The 15866-nt window shown below is 48.0% G+C and overlaps 1 protein-coding gene across 1 annotated transcript; it reads left to right on the forward strand.

Moving 5' to 3' along the window:
* Positions 1–433: 433 nt before the first annotated feature.
* On the forward strand, positions 434–4414 carry rgcc (regulator of cell cycle). Its single transcript, XM_062402268.1, has 5 exons — positions 434–592; positions 781–954; positions 2620–2727; positions 2837–2899; positions 3733–4414. Exons 1-5 carry the CDS (start codon positions 565–567, stop codon positions 3738–3740), a joined length of 381 nt encoding a protein of 126 aa, XP_062258252.1. The 5' UTR covers positions 434–564; the 3' UTR covers positions 3741–4414.
* The last annotated feature ends 11452 nt before the right edge of the window (positions 4415–15866 follow it).

Genomic DNA, 15866 nt, shown 5'->3' on the forward strand with positions numbered 1-15866 from the left:
TATAATAATAATAAGTGAACTTTAGTAAACTTTCCACTTCAACATATTGAATCTGCGACATCACTGAGAGACATTAATAACTCAGTGTGTGTGTGTGTCTGTGTGTGTGTTTGTCGGTGTGTGTGTGTGTGTGTCTGTGTGTGTTCGAATCTGCCCGGTGATAATAATAAAATGTGAAGAAGCTGGGGGGGGGGGGGGGGGGGGGGTCACAAGTATAAATATCTGTGTTACTCCTCCTGTGACGTCACACGAGCTGTTTACAAACACACACTTTTATGAGAGAGAGAGGGAGAGGAGGGGGGGGGGGGGTAACTTCAACCCGGGGAACTTCTATTGGTCACTGCACTCACACACACTCACACACACACGTACACACCCTCACTCTCACGCCCTCACGCGCACGCACCGCCCACAGACAGGCTCTATAAAGCTGCGGCTCTCGGGCTTCGGGCTCAGTTCGAGCTGCGGGATTCGAACAGTGGACCTTTATCACTGAGGAACTTTCACGTTCACTTCTGAACATCTGAGACTTTCTGGACTTTTCAGGATAAAAACACTGGAATCATGAAATCTCCCAAACTCAAAGCCCAAGGTGAGTTCACGCTCTATTTATTAATTATTAATAAATCATAACTTTGCTTTAATTGTCACTGTAGGTTCAGTCATGTTGTATAATCATATTTTAGTTCACTATGAGCCTTCTTCTTTCACAGTTAGCTCATTATGAATCTGATGACTGACATCACGTGTTGTGTGTCTGTTGTGTCTGTCGTCCCGCAGCGGACCTGGTGCACGAGCAGGACCTGAGCGACGTCCTGTGCGAGTTCGACGCGGTGATGGAGGACTTCACGTCGCCGGTGGAGAAGCGTCACTTCCGGTACGACGAGCACCTGAAGACCGCGAAGAGGAGGAGCAGCGCGAGCGTCAGCGACAGCGGCATCAGCGACTCCGACAGTGAGACCATTTAATCTGTAGGATCAGTACTAACAAGCTGCTCTGGGATCAGTTACAGGACCACTAAACTCCTCCGTCTTCATCTGAGGAGGCTCCAGAACTTTAGACTGCACATTATGAAATATTACACTTCTGCACAGTGGGACTCCAGAACGGAGATCAGGTCTTGTAATCAGATCTGCCTCTTGTTGCTTATACACAGTGTGAGTCTTCTTATCTGAGGCTCATGGACCTTAAGCCTCATTAATGCTCCCTCATGGAGTCATATCTCCTCCTCCTCCTGCTCCTCCTCCTCCTCCTCCTCCTCCTCCTCCTGCTCCTCCTCCTCCTGTGCAGTATCTTATTGTGCAGTTGCACATGCATGAAAACACAATTACACAAAAGAGCAAGAGAAGTGCTCCAGAGATTTTGGGGTGAGATTAAGCTCCTGCTGCATACTTCTGCCAGACCCCCCCCCCCAACCTCTGTGTCTCAGTTACTGAATTACTCAACCATGCGGTGGCTTTAAGAGCCCCCCCCCCCCCCCCCCCCCATAGCTGCAGAGTCGTCGTCCCCCCCCCTCCATCGAGGACAGCTTCTGACACACTGAGGAAAATATGTCTCCACGTGTAGAGAAACTGCAGCTTCCCACATGTGTGAGTGGGCTGGGATCTCTGGGATCTCTGGGATCTCTGGGATCTCTGGGGTCGGAGGAGGAAGGATCTTCATGGTGGTTCAGATCTCTGGAAAGTTGATCAGTGGACGTGTGAGAAGAGAGAGAGACTTCAACCGTCCTCAAACTGAGAGTCAGAGCTTTTTAAAGTGCAAATGATAAAGATCTGATGTGTCCTGGTGGTTTTGTGATTCCATCATCAGCAGCGTCAGGCGGGGGGGGGGGCAGGTGTTTGAACCTGTGGCTCTAATGAGCTTGTTGATTTGCTCCAGGGATCAGATTCCTGCCTGAGCTCCGTCTTCTCCATGGCGCTCTCGTGAAGAGGAGCTGTCCCTCTATTGTGCTGCAGCCTGATGGACGACACCAGATTAATGACCTGAGCTGAGATCCATCCCAGAGAGGAAGTGGAGGAATCAGGGAGCGGCGCCCCTTTGTGTGTCTGGGGGGGGGGTCTCACGCTGTGTGTTCAGTGCTGAGTGGTTCAGGTCAGGGAGGAGGGGGGGAGTTAATGGGGTCTTCAGCCTTTTTATCACATGCACACAACTTCTCAATCCCACATCAGAAGGGAACACTGTGACGCTCTGTAACTCTATAGATCTGCAGCTCTATAGATCTGTAGCTCTGTAGATCTGAGTCGTACAGATCAGCTGCAGCTCATCAAGTAGCTGCTCTGCTCCTCTTCCTCGAGTCCAGAGGAGCCGAGCAGAAACTTCTGCTGCTACAGACGCAGAGAAGAAGGTCTCGTGTCCAGAGATGGTTTAAGCTCGTGGGTCTCAGTTTGTTTATCCAAGTGTGTGTGTTTGTGTGTTTGTGTGTTTGTGTGTGAATACAAGCACATGCATGTGTGTGACAGGCCCCAGAGGAAAGCTGTGATTACAGGAGAATGTTCTGATTACACACTGAAGCTGCTCCACTGACACACATCAGACTTCTGTGTGTGTGTGTGTGTGTGTGTTTGTGTTAGTGTGTGTGTGAGCTCGTTTTAATCCGTGTCCTCTCTCTCTTGGTGACAGGTGCAGAGTCACTGAACAGAAACAGCTTCAGCTTCAGTGACGAGCGGCTGAATTCTCTCAGCGTGTTCTCGCCCTCGGCCACGTCGCCGCCGCTGACGTCACCGAAACGTGAGTGAACACAGGACAACAGACTGAGAGAGAGACGGTCTGTACTGAACCGTCTGTGATTCAAGATGCTCACGTCTGAGTCTCAATCTCTGCTTCTTCTCCTCTGCAGCCAGACTCGGGGACACCAAGGAGCTGGAGGACTTCATCGCCGACCTGGACAAGACATTAGAGAGTAAGTGCTCAGCTGTCAGAACCTCCTCACACTCAGACCTGTCCCTGTCTTCTGCTGTCAGTTGTTTAATCAGTCAGTTGTTTTACATAAAGAAACTGATCTGTGACATCTATCAGCTCCAACGTGATAACTCTGATTGTCCTGAAGGAAACTGAGACGCCAGAGAACTGGAAGAAACACAGCGGCATAGAAACTCTAACACCCCCGCACAATGTGAATGCTCAGTGCGGCGTGTGCCCCCCCCCCCCCCCCCCCTCAGGGTTCTGAGAAGCCGTGACGTGTCCGGACGGTGACACAGACCTGGGCCCCGTCACGTGGCCCTCGAGGCCTCTGGGGTTTCACAGGAGAGAGAATCACTTTTCACTCTGTCACTCACTGACCTGTGGAGAAAGAAAGAAAACCACCGACAACTTGAAATCTGCTGCGCACACGACTCATAGACGTTTCTATTTCTATGTCTTCACGTCACTTCAGAGACTCATCAGGTGGTTTTCAGATCAGCTCCAGTCCACGGAGACACACAGTGGATCTGAGAGGAGCCTGTAAGTGTTGGAACTTGCATCCGAGCGAGAGGAATGTGTTCAGGGCTGAAATTCCAACTGTAGCAGTCGGGAGGGGAACGAGGAGCTGGAACTCTCTCCCTTCTGTTTCCCCTCCACCGCCTCTGTTCTGTGTTCCAGTCTCTGAGTGAGCTGAGGTCCGGTGAGACGCCCCCTGTTAGCGGGGGGAGAGCGGCGTGTTTATTAGGGCCACCGGTGTCGCTCTCAGAATAGAGCCGGCGCCCTCTGAGCCAAGGAGCCCTGTTCTAATCAGATCTGTCCGTCTCTCCTCAGGCATGTGACACGGAGGCTGGCAGGCGTCCTGGAGTGAAGCCACGAGAGAGGGGGGGGTGGACGTCTCCCCCTGAACATGCACCTGCCTCCCCCCCACCCCCTCTGACAACCACCCAACAGGATACAGCTGGACGGCAACTGGTGACGCCGCCGCGGCGTCCGGTCGAGCCTCCGTGAGTCAGAGCTCGGCCATTGGCCACCAGGACACCATCATGATGAGGAGACAAGGAGACAAGGAGACAAGGAGACGAGGACGAGGAGACGAGGAGATGAGGACGAGGACACTTGTTGTTGTTGTTGTTACGGAATATTTTCACTGGAACATTTGTCAGAATCACAAACCAACACCCCCCCCCCCCCCCCCTCATCTGAAACCTGAGCTGGAAGAGTATTTAAAAAAAAACCTTTTTATAGTAGAAATATATTTGTAATTTTATAGAGCTTCCTATTGTCTTTTTTTTGGTGAAATATACTATTTTTGTAACTTGTGTAAATAATAATGGTTCTAAAAGTCTATTTGATATTAACAGTCGGATTAAGATGTGACTGGAATAAAAAGGTTCCGTGTTTAAATGAGAACTGGAAATGAATCCGCTAGGGAGAGAAAAACTGGAAAGTAAATATATGTATTTAATACAGCTACTGTCTGCCAGATATTAAAGTCTGAGATATTGTTCTTTTAGTAACACGTCTCTTTGCTTTATTTCTATAACATGTTTTGCTTGAATCTGGTTTCACTCCGGTTCAGATCTGATTTCAGCTGTTTCCCCTCATAACAGCCTGATTGTTTTTATATTCTGCTTCATAACCGCTCTCATGGTAAAAGCACTTAAATAAATATTATTTAAATACGTTTAATTTGGTTTTGATTGACATAGATCTTGAATTTAATTTATTATGGTTTTAAAAACTCGTAAATCTAAAAGTCAGAGTTGATGGTGGTCTGAATCTGAGCAGTGACACAGAGGAGATCTGTGAAGTTCATTGCAGCACCAGAACCAGCTCCTTGTCCCCTTGTCCCCTTGTCTCCTTGTCCCCTTGTCTCCTTGTCCCCTTGTCCCCTTGTCCCCTTGTCTCCGTGTCCCCTTGTTTCTGATCAGCTGACCCGTTGATCTCCTCCACCGCTCTTTCCAGGACCGAGGCCAACACAGCGTACCGTACACCAGCGGGCGAACCATCGAGAGCCACGTTAAAGTGCCAGATTTATCCAGGACCCACTCATGTCGACAACAACACACAGACACACTAAATATATATATATAGATGTTACGAGCCTCCAACCGTCTGTGCTCATTAATCAACGGCTCCAGAAAGAGGCGACTTATGTAACTTCTGTAGCAACAGGGTCTATTTCCAGAGGTGGAGGGAGACGGGGGGGTGCCAGCCCCTTCCAGCCCCGGCAACAGGTGGGGCTGGTGTGGGAGGCCCCCCCCCAGTCTGGTGACCAGCAGGGGTCACAGGTCACTGGCTGTGGGCAGATATACATGTTGGTTGTGTAGCAGTGCTGCAGGTGCAGAGGAGCCACCGTCCAATCACTGAGCTCCATGGAGTTAAAGGGACAGAGCAACCATTTAGGATGAAGTCTGGTTCGAATGCAAGAAGAATGTTACTGTAAAGAAACTGGGTCACATGATCAATCCTCTCGTCTGGCAGAGTTTCCAGTTTGTAACCGAGTGTTTGTGCAGATTGTGTGCAGATTGTGTGCAGATTGTGTGTAGATTGTGTGTAGATTGTGTGAAGCAGTGGAGGTGACGTCATGACCTCAAAGTCGTTTCTCCGCCTCAGCAACACAACACATTACACAACAGGCTGGTGGTGACTCCCATTTAACCACTGAACTGGTTTTCATGGCCCAGTAAACTCATGTGCCCACACTCGGCTGGTTACTGCAGCCCCCCCCCCCCCCCCCCCTTCACTGATTCTGCTGCTTTGATTTTATCTCGTGTTTTGAAGTGTTGAGGCTTAGAGCCGAGAGGCCGCTCGCAGTCTGTGGATCGGTCCAGTGCGCTCCCAGTGCGATCCCAGTGCGCTCCCAGTGCGATCCCAGTGCGCTCCCAGTGCGCTCCCAGTGCGATCCCAGTGCGCTCCCAGTGTGCTCCCAGTGTGATCCCAGTGCGCTCCCAGCATGCCAGTCTGCTAATCTGATGGCAGGAAGCTGGCATGGATGCCCTGTCTCCATGTTGTTTGTTGACTACAGTTGGCAGAGGGACGCTGTGGGCACTGTCCCACTGTGAGTCCACCTATCAGCTCCGTGGGTCTGGTGTGTGCAGGGCTCCAGCGTGTTGACACAACACATGATCCCGAGCACGGGGGATCAAACCCCCGCCCCTCTCTGGCAGCAGTGGGCATCTTTTTGGCAGCGAGGGTCAGTTCTGCAGAAGTGTTGGGCTTGGCAGAGAAACGTCTGTGTGGACACGGGGCTGGAAGTGTGGGAACGAGTCGGGCTGGCAGAGGGAGGGACGAGGGGGGGGACGAGGGGGGACGAGGGGGGACGAGGGGGGGACGAGGGGGGACGAGGGGGGGGACGAGGGAGGGACAAGGGGGGGACACAGGACGAACAGGGACGAGGGTTCAGGCAGGAAGCCGAGGTGAAGCGAGGATGGAAAAACAAATCTTGCGACCACGTGTCAGTTGTTACGTCCGGATGGATTCCTCCTGGAGGCCCCTGAAGGCCCCTGGCCCCTGGATTCCTCCTGAGGGCCCCTGGAGGCCCTGAATGCCCCTGAGGGCCCCTGGAGGGTGGTGGGTCTATGAATAGTGGGCAGAGACGCACAGATGTGTGTCCACACCGCAAAGAGGACAGAAATACACAGAACCAAAAATCGCTGGTGTCCAGATGTGACGGCAGAGCGACACCGCCTGTGGTCTCGTGGTAGAAACTTGGACTCTGGGCAGAGAAGGTCTCTGGTTCGACTCCACGGAGAGACAACAAAAGACGAACCTGGATTGATCTGTCCAAAAAATCCAAGAGTCTCCCTACCCTGTCTAGTGCCCCTGAGCAAGGCACCTTACTCCCCCAACATCTGCTCCCCGAGCGCCGTACATGGTCGCTCACTGCTCTGTGTGTCCTTCACCAGATGGGTCAAAAGCAGAGGACAAACTTCCCTACCTGCATGAGTGTGTCTGTGTTTGGGACGAATAAATGCATCTTAATCTGCATCTGCATCTTAGACAAGAGGGGGACGTGTGTGTTTTCATGTTGGACGCTACATGTGTGTGTTCTGTAGTTGTGCACATGTATGTTCTCTCTTTAACCTTCATCTGCCTCAGATGAAGCTTTCTCAGTGAAGTGGTTGAAACCCAGAGAGTTCAGAAGAATCTCAACAATTTGTCCGATTCTTGATGTTCAGTCAGTGTTTTGAAGATGAAAAGATGAGAAGATGATTTCTGAGGCGTTTGATCATGTGAGGGTTTCGCCTGCGGTGCAGCGAGGTCACAGTTCATCTGAAGTGTGACCTCACGACCTCTGACCTCATACTTCACCTTGACAAGCTTTCACCATCGAGACAGAGTCCAGACTCCCTGAGGCGAGGACCAAGGTCACTGCTGCCTGACGCTGACACATCCATCAGCAGCTCCATCAGCAGCTCCATCACAGTGACTCCTCTGCTGAGGACGACCATGCAGCTGAACACAAAGCTCAGGTGCTCGCCCCCTGGGGAAAAACATGATGCTTCACTTTTCAGTTTGTTTTTAACTGAGACACAAATTTATTCCTCATTTCACTCCCCTGTCCAGTAGCTGACAAAAGTTTAAACCTGAGAAATAAGTGAAGGACAAATTGTGGATTTCTAATCTTTTGGATTGACTCCACGTGGAGTTCTTCTCTGCAGCTCTGCAGGTTTTCCTCGTGGCAGAGCTGTGGGACTTGAGATGTGGAGTGTTGGGTCGATGTGGAGCGATAATAACTCCGGGCTCTGGGCCCGATGAGTCTCAGCCAGTGTTTGGACGCAGCTGCCTCAGTTGGCTGCTCCTCAGTCTGCACGTCCTGAGTCAGACGAGCTCAGACCAGGAGGAACTGGGACGGTTGGACTGGTTCGCACGAGCAGGAAACAGCTGAAGAGAAGACCTGGGTTCCTTTGTCACAGATTACAACGTAAAGACTGTTTCACTGTTTACATTTTGCCTTTGGGACGATGAACACAAATACATCTGTTAATCAAAAGCAGATGAAAAGCAGACGTGACTCACGCTGGACGTCCACGTGGCCGAGCGACCGGTTCCCTGATCTGAGTCAGAGGAAACACCGTGAGCCTGAAGTCAGAGTGAGCCTCTGTTTCCAAAGTGATGAGTCATGTTAGAGGAGAAATGTGCTGATTCATCTGATACGTGACATTAGAAACAGAAGAATAAGAAACATGGAGACGGGAGAGAAAGTGAGAGAAGGACTCTGATTAGATACAGAGAGCTGGAGTGAGTGTGGCCTGAGGACACAATCATCTGTCTGGGTGTGTGTGTCTGTGTGTGTCTTTGTGTGTCTGTGTGTGTCTGTGTGTGTGTGGTCCCAGATGGTCCTGTGCTGTCGTGGCCCTCCTTCCTCTTGTCAGTGTCTGGGTTCCATCTGTCTCTCTCTCCACCTCCTCCCATTTCTCCTTCTGTCTCATCTCAAGCTCAGTGATATAAGAAGCCTCAGGTTCTCTCTCTCTTCCTTTCATCTCCTCCTCCTAAAGAAGGAGTGAGCGGGTCGTCCACTCAGACATGGTTCGATCCCCGTGCAGCGGAGAAGACCATCCTGTGTTTTTATCTCAAAAAGAGAAAAGAAGAGACGAGGATGTTAAATATTATAAATGAGTATAAACACTGAGCCACAGTCCAACGGAGGAGGACGTCAGTGTCTTTACAGCTTTGAAGCTTTGTAAACTGAAACTATGGTTTTATAACAATATGATAGAATAATTTAATTCATGTAGTCATTTTTGAGTTTTATTTGTGTATATGTAAATATGTAAATAAATATGTGTTGAAGAAAACTCAAGAGAAACTTTAATTAGATAATTGAAAAATAACAATAAACACAGTGTGTAATAAAGTGAGGAGACGTTATTGTAACAGACAAAGGACAGAGTTAATAATTAAGTTAACCTTCAGTCCTCCTCCTCCCCTCCTCCGCCCTGCAGGTCTCCTCCCCTTCTCCTCCTCTTCTCCTCCCTCTTTCTTTATCTGCATGGCTCCTCACAGCTTATTGTCTTTGTACCTTTCACTATCTTTACAGTCTTCACTTTTCTCCGTCAGCACCTTTGGCGTTGAAGTAGATTTACTTCTCCTGCGTCTCTTTGCTCTGTGATGGTGCCCCCCCCCCCCCGCCCCTGGGCCAGGTGACGGAGGTGGGTCGGGGTTAATCTCCGGGCCACAAACAGGACCCTGTCATTAAGGTGGAGTTCACACGTGACCAGAGCTTCATGGGAACTGGACCCTGAGGCAGGAAACCTCTGGAGCTGAGTGAGGCACGGACCGTTTAACTACAGACTCATCAACTGACCGTGTTCAGCTCGTGTTTGGGATCAAGCAGAGATAAATCTGACAGTTACAAATAACCTCTGACACATGAGAGACGCTCAAGAGTTTAGAAAACTCTGGAAACAGGAGAAATACAGAAATGAACTCATTCTAGCGTAGCAGACACACTGTGCACGTGGTTTTTTAAATAAAGTTATTACAATAATCTCTCATTTAGATCCTGATAAATTCTGCAAACTGAAACTTGAACCTACACCCCCCCCCCCCCTCGTCTGGATCTGAACATGAGTTCATACAGAAGTTCTCACTGACTCTTCAGACCCTGATCCTGAACGACAGCTTCTCAAGTCACCATCATTTTTAGAAATGTGTAAAAACATCAAACACTGTGAACATTAGAACCGTCACACAGAGAAGATTTGGTTCAGACTTTATCAGATTCAGATTTTATCAGATTCAGATTATATCAGATTCAGATTATATCAGATTCAGATTATATCAGATTCAGATTATATCAGATTCAGATTATATCAGATTCAGATTGTTCCTAATCATCATGTGATCGACTCGTTGACGGTTCAGAGATCAAACAGTCGATTCTTCACTTTGTTCAAGTTTCTTCTGGAAACTGAACCAGAAAGTTCTTTAAAAACAGTTTAAATGTATTTGTCAGAGTTGAGTTCAGATGAGTGATGAACCTTCTTGTGACGTGGCTCAGAGCGACAGCCTGATTCCAGCTGATCGCTCTGTACAGAGCTCTCGTGTCAACACGTAGAGTTTCTGCTTCAGCTCCCCCCCGAGGCCGAAGTCTCATCTGAGGCCGAGCGACAGGAGGTGAGAGAGTCTGTTTCATGAGGAGCCCAGAGGGCGTCGGGCAAACCAGCACCACTGCACTTACTGGTCCACACAGAGGGAACACTGTCCTCCAGTGTGTGTGTGTGTGTGTGTGTGTGTGTGTGTGTGTGTGTGTGTGTGTGTGTGTGTGTGTGTGTGTGTGTGTGTGTGTGTGTGTGTGTGTGTGTGTGTGTGTGTGTGTGTGTGTTCTACAGAAAATAAGAAACAGGGAAGAATCCAGTTTCCTCTCCCAGATTTACGTTAGTTGAACATTTCCGGTGTCATTTTCTCAGACATTAAGTTTGACAGATATTTTTCCAAAGAGCTTGAACCTGTGATTAAAGCTGTAAATCTCAGGTGTGTTCGACCGAGTGTTTCTCATCATTCATAAATCACTGATTCCATTAGTTTCCAGGACTTTTCCATGAATCTACCAGATGATAATAAATAACTGTCAGATTATAAATACGTTCTCAGCTCGTCCTGTTGGAGCTGAGAATCAGATCTGTCCACTCGTCCTCCCTCAGGAAGACACAGAGACAGATCCTGAACAAGACGCTGCCCCCCCCCCGACTCAACAGATCTGACAGTGATGTGGAGTTTAAGTGAGAAAGTTGTAACTGTAAGTGGACGTCACGAATTCCAACAGAACAACTCCTGAAGTGATTTATGAGTTTGATTTGGAAAGTACGGAGACGTCTTTATGATCTGGTCCACGTGAGATAAATAACTTGTGAGAACAGGTTCTGTCATGTAACATATTATCTGCATAGTAAAGCTATAAATGTTTAACTTTCACCTTTCGAAGTTTGTTGTATAATCTTAAAAATAAACCAGCTTCTTTTGCTCAAACGTGAAACAGGGAGGAGACGAGGAGGAGACGAGGAGGAGACGAGGAGGAGACGAGGAGGGGACGAGGAGGAGACGAGGAGGAGACGAGGAGGAGACGAGGAGGAGACGAGGAGGAGACGAGGAGGAGACGAGGCAGCAGAGAAAAACATCTCCTCCTCGGGCCTGTGGTGCACCTCCATCAGGAGGCAAAGGTCAGGAGACAGAGAAACACTCCTCTGCTGTGACTGTTTTCATGGAGCCTACAGGGTGTGTGTGTGTGTGTGTGTGTGTGTGTGTGTGTGTGTGTGTGTGTGTGTTCTAGGATAAAGGATCAATTATATACTGATTTGGTTTTTGTCGCTCACACAAAGTGAACAAGTTGCTCCTCCACCTGTCAACCCCCCCCCCCCCCCAGGCTGTTGTTGGTCAGAAGCTCTGGTTCAGTCGGTGTCTGCTCCTGGGGAGAGAGAGACAGGAAGATGAAACACAAACACAATTAGTGACACAAGATGTTTCTGCTCCTTCATCATTAATCAGGACAGAGAGGAGGGGACGTTCACTTCCTGTGGTCGGAATGAGCAGAATCATCAGAATCATCAGAATCATCGGAATCATCAGAATCATCAGAATCATCAGAATCTTCAGAATCTTCAGAATCATCGGAATCATCAAAATCATCAGAATCATCAGAATCATCAGAATCTTCAGAATCATCAGAATCATCGGAATCATCAAAATCATCAGAATCATCAGAATCATCGGAATCATCAAAATCATCAGAATCATCAGAATCATCGGAATCATCAAAATCATCAGAATCATCAGAATCATCAGAATCATCAGAATCTTCAGAATCTTCAGAATCATCGGAATCATCAAAATCATCAGAATCATCAGAATCATCAGAATCATCAGAATCATCAGATGCTGACGTGTTCTGAAACGCAGCCGGAGAAGAGATGGAGGCAGTTTGAGGTGATGTGTGAGAGGAGGAGGAGGCAGGAAAGAGTGAGAGAGGAGGAGACGAGGAGGAGATGAGGAGGAGATGAGGAGGAGAGGAGAAGGAGACGAGGAGGAGGCAGGAAGGAAAGAGTGAGAGAGGAGGAGACGAGGAAGAGATAAGGAGGAGAGGAGAAGGAGAGGAGCAGGAGGCAGGAAGGAAAGGGTGAGAGAGGAGGAGACGAGGAGGAGATGAGGAGGAGATGAGGAGGAGAGGAGAAGGAGACGAGGAGGAGGCAGGAAGGAAAGAGTGAGAGAGGAGGAGACGAGGAGGAGACGAGGGAAACAGAGGAGAGAAATGTGCAAAACCCATCAGTGCAACATCTGCTGAACTTACACCCTCACACACACAGACACACACACACACACACACACACACACACACACACACACACACACACACACACACACACACACACACACACAGGGAGTGTGACGAGCGGAACAACTGACAAAGAGCAACAAAACCTTCTGCTGTCCGTCACCGCCTGTAGCAGTGACATCACGTCTCTGGCCAGATGTGCACAGTCAGCGAGTGGAACATGAGATCATGTGACCATGAGATCATGTGACCATGTGACCATGAGATCATGTGACCATGTGACCATGAGATCATGTGACAATGAGCTGGTCTGTTGGCTTCACCTCTGTCTCTGGAAAGTGAAGCACAAAAAAAGAAAACTACACCATTTCAAAACAGACGATCTCAAGTTGACTCAGAAACTGATTTCCAGGGGGCGAGGCTGGAGACAGAGAGGAGGTCAGGAGGTCAGGAGGTCAGAGAACCTGTCAGAGCCTTGAAGCCCCAGACGTGACCCATAAATCCACATGTGTGAAGAGATACACACACAAACGCACACGCACACACCCATAGGCGTGTTGAAGGGGAGCACATGCTACACAAATCAACAACTGAAAAACCTTTAGTGAGGTTCTCAAGAAAAAGAGAAATACTCTCCAACGCATTAAGAAATGTGTGTTTATCAGTCGTCACGGACAACTACAGTAACACAAGTGAGGTGACACATGAACACACAGCCAGACCCACATCCTCTGATGATGTCATCACACACACACACACACACACACAGGAACCGAGTGTCTGAGCGTTTCTGTCTGATCCAGAAATGTTGATCAAGTTTGTCGTTTGTTCCAGTGACTGAGTTTCTGAGGCAGAGGTGAGGAGAGTGGAAACACACACACACACACACACACACACACACACAGACACACACTTATCTGAGCTCTTATGGTGGTGAATGTTCCACTCTGTCCTCACTTCACTAACCTCAGTAACTCAACAGACAGACTCAAGTTTCCCGTCGGTTAACGAGTTGAAACTTTAACAGAAACAAACTCTGGACGTGTTTCCTGACAACCCAGATGTTCCACACACGTTCACACACGTTCCCCTTCAGCCTCCTGGTGAAACTTCACAGTGAGGACACAGAAGGAGAAGCTCTGGAAGCTTCTCAGAGAGCGAGTGGACGGGAGGATGAGGTTTCTCACACGTGACCCACGAGAAACTGGAAGAACACAAAGATCTCAACTGAATCAAGTTATCAAACAAGTTAGTTTAGCTTTCAGAAATAAAACAAACATTTATTTCCCACAAGTCTGATTTCAGTTGGTGTCTCCAGGCCTGATGGGATGTGTGGTTCCCAGTTGTCTTCAGGGACAGCAGCTCCCACACGAGACTCTGGTTCTGACTCTAAACTCCAGATGTTTCCGGATCCCGTCCTGGAGATTAAACCCACAGACGGAGAAACGGAAACTTGGAGCTGAAGACGGTCGGAGCTTCAGCAACTTGTTAATATGAAGCTTCGTCTCTAATCTGTGTCTCGGTGTCTCAGTGTCTCGTTCTGAGTGAAGACAGATCGGTGCTCATATAATAAAATGTCCAGAGCCAGTAAAAATATACTGGGATCAAACTAAAAAAGTTTTTTTACTATAGAGACAAAACTAATGATATTTTATTCATTAATTTGATTAAATAACAGTGAAGTGTGGAGGAGGTAAATCAGATCCATGCTGTTGATGAACCTCCAGCCTCAAGAGTTTGGATCCTGGAGCTCAGCACCACATCATCACTGGGACTTGAACTCGACCGATGTGATGAAGCACGGCCGTGTAATCCGTCTGCTCACAGCACTTTGTGTCTCATCACTCTGCTGGAGCGTCTGCGTGTCAGCTCTGCCTGACGACTCTGGATCTGTCAGCTGCTCTGCCTGACGACTCTGGATCTGTCAGCAGCTCCAGACCAATGAACAAGTCTATTAGAAACCTGACACACACACACACACACAAACACACACACACACACACACACACAGTGCACTCTTGACTCTGGGCTGTGATTTTACCACCCAATCAATCCACCATGAGGCGTTGGGACTCCTGCCAGATGTTTGTACCACAGGGGACTCGAACCCACGTGTTTTTGTGTGTTTCTTTTTAAAGTGGAACAGAAATGGACATGTTAAATCTAAGAGGCGTGTGATTGACATGTGGCTTCAACCAGCAGCTTCAGCTCCTGTGGAACAATCATCTGTCCTCAGGGATCTGAGCCCGTGTCCCTCTGGGGTCGGGATCTATCACGCTGCAGTTTAGCTCCGATCAACGCACAAGTTGGTCACACATATTGACTGGGTGTGTCTGTGTGGGTCTGTGTGTGTGTGTGTGTGTGTCACAGACAGAAACATGATGACATCAGCCAAGACCGAACCCAAAATAGGCCTGAACTGAATCATCAGCTGGACGTTCTGAAGCTTTTCTCCAGAAACGAGTCTCACATCAGCTCTGACTCAAGCAGCTCTATGTGGTCTAGACCTCTTATCTCTGTGTTGTCATCACACTGGGCTCTTTAGGGTGTGTGTGAGGTGTGTGTGAGGTTTGAGTCAGTGTGTGTGTGAGGTTTGTGTGAGTGTTCCTAAGCCCGTTCTCAGACTGTGTAACTCCAGTGTGTGGTTCAGGAAGCAGAGGAAAGAGGAACCATCCAACATGAGGTGTTTGATGATCCCAGTATTCACATTCAAATGCATCTGATCAGCTTGTGACTGAAGAACCCTGAGGAATCTCAGCAGCAGGAAAGTGAAGGAAGAAGTCGTGAAGCCGCAGATTCACAGACGATCACTAATATGAAAACAAATACTGATAAAACCTTCAGGGACTTTGAGAGAGCCGATAAAGACGCAGCAGCTTTAATTCAACGTGTTATTACTGAGGAATGTGGATATTTCATCTGGACGAGCTGGTGACGACAGAGAACTGTGTGTGTGTGTGTGTGTGTGAGTGTGTGTGTTTGTGTGTGTTGGGTGGTGGTGGCTCAGCTGTGGTCCAGTGACGGATCAGTGCAACACTTGGAAAAAGTGACTGAAGGAAATGAGGAGGAAGCCGAGCGCTGAGATTCTGAGAAGTTCCAGTGTTTTCTATGAATTAAGAACTTCGGCTCTGCTGCAGACAAATATGCAACCCCCACCCCCCCCCCTCGAAACCAGCAAGTCCCCCAAGTTCTGTAGTAAAAGTGTGTTTTCATGATTTCAGCTTTTATTGTAGCAGAAAATTACAGGATTCAGTTTCAGCTTCGTGGAAACACAACGACATAAAATCTGACGTCAGCCAAAACTCTGTTTATCACTTATTAGCATCTAATGGAATTTAATAACACAGAATAAGGTAGTTTGAATGCAGATACATTCATAAAGCTATTTCAATATAATTATTATAATATATAATCAAATTTTGTTTACATTTTATTGAATTATTTGCTTTGTTAATGAACGTCCTGTCAAAATAAAAGATTAAACACGATTATTTTTCTTTCTGCTCCTTTTCATCCCAGATGTGAGATTGTGTGTTTGAATTTAAATGGTTTTGTTTGGTCAAAGAATAAAAAGAAAATATAAACAGTATATTTACATGGATCTGCAGAAATGTTTTCAACGTATGATCTTGTAATAATCTGGAAACTGTGGTTTGTGTATAATAAAAGAAGAAAAAGCTAAAAGACAAAG

Source organism: Platichthys flesus, chromosome 13 (assembly GCF_949316205.1).
Source record: "Platichthys flesus chromosome 13, fPlaFle2.1, whole genome shotgun sequence".
Taxonomy (NCBI): Eukaryota; Metazoa; Chordata; class Actinopteri; order Pleuronectiformes; family Pleuronectidae; genus Platichthys; species Platichthys flesus.